At 41.2% G+C, this 6,640-nt stretch overlaps 1 protein-coding gene across 1 annotated transcript; it reads left to right on the top strand.

Moving 5' to 3' along the window:
- Positions 1–3,223: 3,223 nt before the first annotated feature.
- Positions 3,224–5,217, top strand: LOC102200063 (E3 ubiquitin/ISG15 ligase TRIM25-like; the record flags this gene model as incomplete). Its single annotated transcript, XM_005747819.1, has 2 exons — positions 3,224–3,925; positions 5,122–5,217. Coding segments are annotated over exons 1-2 (696 nt in total), but the record flags the coding sequence as incomplete, so codon positions are not given.
- Between the last annotated feature and the right edge of the window lie 1,423 nt (positions 5,218–6,640).

Raw genomic sequence — 6,640 nt, forward strand, 5'->3', positions numbered from 1 at the left:
TGTGTGTGTGTGTGTGTGTGTGTGTGTGTGTGTGTGTGTGTGTGTGTGTGTGTGTGTGTGTGTGTGTGTGTGTGTGTGTGTGTGTGTGCAGAGCTTAAGTACCTGAAAAACCCTTCAGTCTGCTGCTGAACTGCTGCTGACATTCAGTTCAAAATTAAAAAACAGTCACATTGCAGACAACATTCAACTAACTACCACCGTCTTCTTTTTTTTTAATAATGACACAATAAAGCCACACTGTTTTTGGATTTAATCATGATACATTCCAATAACGAAGCATGTAAAAGTCATGTGCACTTTCACTATAACTCAGGTATTATCCATCTATTGTGTAACTTATGGAAACAAATAAATATGTTATAACTTATAGTTATAGCATATTCATAACATACCTTCATGCCGTGTACATTGAAACATACCCATAATAGACCCATTTCTGTAATATACCTATATACCTATATTATTGCTAATATATATTTTGTAATATATCTAAATTATGGCTAAAGCACTTCTGGATGGTTGCAAACTGCATTTCGTTGCCCTGTACCTGTGCATGTGCAATGACAATAAAGTTGAATTCTATTCTATTCTATTCAAATGCACACTCAGATATATTTAGGTATTAAGAAATATTTTTAAAAAGAGAAGATTTAGTGAATTTCTGTGAAAAATAAGCAGTGAGTCTGTGATATAGCACTATGTCAGCAGAGGGCGCTACTAAACCTTCTAATAACCATTTCAGGGCTGTGCGGACTTCTGCATACTGAGGGTTGTCAAAGAGGAGCAGGCAATCCAGTGGTGTCATTCCAGTTCTGCCCATCTCCCGCTCAGCTTCCTGTCCTTTAGTCAGTGCCACTATCTCCAAACAATACATCACATCAGACCCAACTATCAGTTTGTAAACCTTCCCTTGTGCTGTTGTGCTTCTGTCACAAATCCCCCCTGACACTCATCTCCACCACCTCCACCCTGCCTGCAGCCTCTTCCTCACCTCTCCTCTGCACTATCTGTTGCTTTGGATGGTTGTCTCCAGGTATTTAACCTCACATACCTTCACTATCACACCTCCCTCTCTCTCATTCACACACTTATTCTCTGTTGCTTCGATTGAATTTCATTTCTCTTCTCTCCAGAGCATACCTCCACATCCCCAGGTTTTCTTTCACCTGCTTCCCACTTTCACTGTAGACCGCAGTATCTGGTGTGAACATGATAGTCTATAGAGACCCCTTCCTAACCTCACGTGTTAGCTTGTCCCTTTTTTCTCCATGTCCGCCACAAGCTGTAGTGTTAATAAAACTATTCTGTCTTTGCATAAGCCTCGTGGATGTGCAGAGTGTTGCCAGTAGATGTCACTGCCACCACATTCAACGACTGAACAACTGAAATTCACTGATGGCTGTTGATCTATATTTTAGTTAAAGCTTCTCTTTTTAAAAGGCCTCACAGAAAAATAACCTTTTTTACAAGTTAAAAATATTTTAACAGATGTTAAAATTTTAGAGGTTTATACTGTTTATATATAATATTTCAGAAAAATTAGAAATGAGTAACATTTATTAACTTTAGAGTTTACAAAGGTAAGCTTAAAAAAACCAAACCAAGTTGGCAAACACATTTTGCTTAGTCTGTGATACTTTGGGCTTTACACAGCTTGATTAATACACCACTGGCAAATCTTACATAGATCAGAAGTGGCCCACACCTGTATCTAACAACAAACAACCTTTATTTGTCACATACACAATTATACAGAGTACAACATGTAGCAAAACTCTTGTGTCCGAGCCGCAGACATAGCCTCGCCATTCCAGGAGTTGGTATTAAGCATGGGGGTCTAGCCAGGACCGGGTGGGAATCGAACTTGTGAACCCAGCGGCAAAGGTGTGTAGTCTTACCACCACACAGGATCCATCGCAGATTGGTTAGAGGGTGCAGACTTGACTTTTTCAATGACAGCTGCAGCTACTGGGGATCGAGCTAGTCTGACTCGCCTCTGGATCTTGGAAGTGACAAGACTTTTGCCCAGTTCTTCCAGGAAAAGCCGACGTTGGTACAATTTGAAAGAACAAGAAACGAAAAAGAAAGGATGACCAGTACTTTGGTCAACACAAAAACTGGAATGGGTCAAACTGACCCTTAACATAAAAGAAGGTCATCCTGAATCACAATCATCAGTTTAGGTTAATTACAGCCCAAGAACAGTATTGATAGGGGCCATATTTAAAGCGAATGTCTATTGCTACTGTGGAAGTGACGTAAAGACATTGATTTTATTTCAAAGGTTTCTGGCATCCTTTGATAAATGGCACTTTACCCAGTAAAAGTTTGCTATTCTGCATCTGTGTGATTTTGAGTGACAATAAAAAACTCCATGTATTAATACAAATTTACACCATACAGCCCTACTCCAAAAAACTGTCATTGATTTAACTGTGAAGTTGGGTTTCAAAAATAAGTGTTTAAGGTTTTTAGAGCATGTTAGCAGTGCCAGCACAGAACAGATCATCATGGTTGCTGCTGATAGACTTGTATAAGTTTATGTTAGCAAACTACTGAAACAAATGATAACTCAGTGTAAAAGAAGGAAACTAAAACAAAAAGGAAGTCTAAGCATGTACATTTTGTTTTAGTTTTATGTTGTTGTTGTTTTAAGAGCTGGATAGCTGCACTGTAATAGGAAAATCCAGCTGTTAGCCCTAATGTTAGGGTTTGTAGAGGACTTTCTTGAACCATAGCTTCCCCTGACTCAAACGGGTTCTCCTCCACACTGTCCTCATTTATAAAATGTTGACAAACTGAAGTATTACGGCTAACAGGTGCATTTTTCCCATTTCAGAGCAGCCAGTATAGGCCTACTGCTAAAGAAACAAACAGTAAAAGTAGATCCTGAGTATTTTCCACTGAGTTAACACAGACCAATTTAAGTCTTTCAGCAGAAACCAACCAACCGGCACAGTGAAGTCATGTTCTGTACTGGAGCAAGATGGTGCTAAATATACTTTGAACACACTTATTTCTTAAAACAGCTTCACGGACGGTGTTAAATCTGTGATAGTTTTTTAGAGTAGGGCTCCTTGGTGTAAGTTAGCTGTAGAGTTTCCTGTCCAGCTTAATGCATACATGCCTGTAAGACAATAATCAGGGCACGAGGGTGGCGCTTAAACTAATGGGAGGTATGACATTGCGGAAGGCTATTCCTGTCTGCTTACCACGCCTCTTCACAATAACGTGGAAGTCAGGAAATGCTTGTGTTAATATCAGGAACGGAGTGATCGGGCAGCTCAGAGCCGATCCGGGGAAGTGGACGGAGCCGACCGCTGAGATGGCTCAGGCGAATATCTCGGTGACGGAGAGCCAGTTCAGGTGTCCCATCTGCCTGGACATCTTGAAGGACCCGGTGTCTATCCCCTGCGGACACACCTACTGCATGGCATGCATCAACAGCTACTGGGACCGGGTGGACTCGGGTCAGTTCAGCTGCCCTCAGTGCCGGGACACGTTCAGCCCTCGGCCGGTGCTGCGGAGGAACACTGTGCTCGCCGAGGTTCTCGGCAAACTCAAGCTGAATGAGATTGACACAGCGCCGGAGGTCTACCTGGGGGGAGTCGGGGAAGTTCCCTGCGACTTCTGCACGGCGGAGAGTAAACTGAGGGCGGACAAGTCGTGCCTGGTGTGCCTGGCGTCTTTCTGCAAGCTTCACGTCCTGCCGCACCGTGAGGTCGGTACTTTGCGACGCCACAAGTTGGTGCCAGCGGTAGAATGTGTGGCGGAGAAGCTGTGCGCTCAGCACCGCCTGGGGCTGGAGCCCGAGGGGAGCGGCTCCGAGGCAGGGGCTGCGGTGGAGTGGAGCGGGTACTGCCTGCTGTGCCAGGCCGACCAGGAGGAAGCGCCCAGTGTGGAAGCGCAGAGAGCTAGGAGACAGGTACTGCTGAGAGAAACTCTGAGTATCGTATAATACAGCACAGAGTTAAGACTCTCACATTAAGTCAGGATACCCCGAAAAGTGTGTGTGTGTGGGGGGGACCCTCAGTGGGAAAGAGCCACATAAAATTTCTGTTCACTTCTAAAAAGAAAAACATTGTTCATCAAACAAACAGGAAATACTTTCTTCTTCTCTTTTCTTAAAAATAAACTTAGTAGTGTTGAACTGAACTTACAGAATCCCCACAAAATTTACTGCAGATAATAAGCTGCTAAGTACGACTTTAGTATGTAGGAAGAGTCCAAACAAGAGTGAAATCGATTAACTAAATAGATTTAGATTTATAACTATTGCACTGTAAGGACGCCTTACAGCAGCAGTTGGCTGAAGTGATGCCACAGAAGTTAAATCATGCAAAATTATGTCTCAGTACCTGGACAGAGAAGATAAAACACACTCTGTTCTGTGCCAAACACCATCAGAAATAATAGCTGCACTATTTGTCCTGGCTTCAGATTTAATCATTAAGTTAGACCTTTGCTTGCAGACGGTGCTCACAGCTTCTCTTAATGCTTTCCAACTTTGTGGATAGCAACTACAATAAAATCTTCTTCTTCTTTTTTTGCATTTTAAAATAAGCTGCATCAATGCATCCATAATTTAAAGTTAAACCTGAGCATAATGAGCATAGATGTCCTTTCATTATGTCTGCAAATAATTTGATTTGTTAGGTTTAGGAAAATCCTAACAGTATAGTTTGTTGGTTCCTAAACCCAACCCAACCGCACTGAAAAAAACCATTATTAATATCAGTTTCACCTTTATCATAGCCATCCATATGATGTTTGTGGGTGTACTGTGGAGTATTTTAGTAGCAATTTCCAAAGCTGCAATTTACAGTAACCATCCAGATAATTTTCAATGGTGGTTTGCAAGCCAACTAATAATTAGTTAGTAATTACCTCTCAGTTTAGCACTTATTAATGATGTTGCTTATGAACAGTTATCAGTCTTTTAAAAGATAAGGCACTTGTATAACAGCTGTGTTATATATGAGATATTTTACGAGCTTTCACCACATGGACCGTAATTCCCCCGAATGCAGTAAAAATGCTCATGCCAAATATCTGAATGGATGTCTTATTCTCTAATTGTTTGTCTGTCCGCCTCCATCTGTTTCTCTGTTTGTCTGTCAGCTCCAGCTCCAGGAGTCTCAGAGGATGGTCCAGGGGAGGATACGGACCGGAGAGAGAGAGCTGCAGGAGTTTCAACAAAACTTGGAGTCTCTCAAGGTGACAAAAACACAAACACACCCAGTATGTCCTAATGATTCTGTGGCCTGTGGGTAGTTCTTGGTACTGGGAAATTAACTGGTACACCAGGAACTTACCTGGAAAATGTTAGCTGTTGTCACCCAATACCTCAGCTTCTCTTACAGAAAGGACAAACTCATAGACACACCTGTGTCGCAGATCAGTAGAAAACTGCTCATTGGGTATAGGTAAATGTATGTATCATGGTAATTGGGCTATTAATATCCTTAAAAGATGACTTTTCAAGTAGTAAATGTAATTGTAACAGGACGTCTTTTTAAAGTTAATGACTGGCCGACCAGATGTAACCTAATGTCCATAGATGTCTAGTACTTGTGGTGTATCGCACTAATTAACAGAAACAAACGAATCCATCAGCCTCTAACACGGGCTTGCTGAAACTTTTGACCACTCTTCTGTGATAAATGTCTTCATTTTAGTGGGCTTCAGCTCTCCTGTTCCCACCTTTGGATGATCTAACATGCCTAGGACCATTACCATTGTTGAAAGTTCCACTATAGTCTCAATTTCAAATTTCAGACATGCCTTCAAGCTTTCTTCAAGCAGTTTGATATGATGCCGATAGTTTTCTAGCTCTCCATCCGTTGACATGGCAATGAACTCCAAAGCATGACATTTCCATCACCATGCTTCACAGCAAGTGTGACTTCCACTGGCACATCAGCTCCTGGGCTGAATTTGCTGGAGCAACCAGTCGAATATAAAATTAATGCTGACATCTGTTTGAAATCTATGCAACTTACACTCACTGGACACTTTATTAAGGACACCTTGCCTGTAACAGGCTGGACCCACTTTTACCTTCAGAACTGCTCTAGTTCTCCATGGCATAGTTTTGAAAAAGTGCTGCTCTGTTGGCTGCACATCCATGATGTGAATCATCCCAAAAATGCTACAGTTTTCATTGGCTCGACTCATTTTTTTTACACCACCGTGTTGCAGAGCGTAGTGTGAGATGGAAACCTGCTCAGTCCTCTTTGTGTTTTTAACACTGTAATATTTCATGACACTGACCTTGAAATGAGTGTAGAGAGAGAAAGTTGGAAAGCCATTAAGAGTCAATCAATTCAAAGGGAGACAGGAAACCATTGGAAAGATGCTGAAACAGACACTGTGAAATAACTTGGTGCTCTCCTTTACTTCTTTCTGTTCAGACTTTTGTATAAAAATCCACAATTTTTGTTTGTTTGTTTTTACAAAATCCTGTAAACTAATGATTCATATGTTCTATAATGACACTGAGTCTGCTTTAACTGAGAATTATGTGGGTTTTGAAATTACTAATAATAATTTAATGTCTTTTTTTTTCAATTCCAGCTACTTGTTTGACATTCAGTATTTTGAATGTATCCTGTTTTTAAAAAAAACAGATATATATATA

Source organism: Pundamilia nyererei, unplaced genomic scaffold (assembly GCF_000239375.1).
Source record: "Pundamilia nyererei isolate P.nyererei 1_Seehausen unplaced genomic scaffold, PunNye1.0 scaffold00205, whole genome shotgun sequence".
NCBI classification, from domain to species: Eukaryota; Metazoa; Chordata; class Actinopteri; order Cichliformes; family Cichlidae; genus Pundamilia; species Pundamilia nyererei.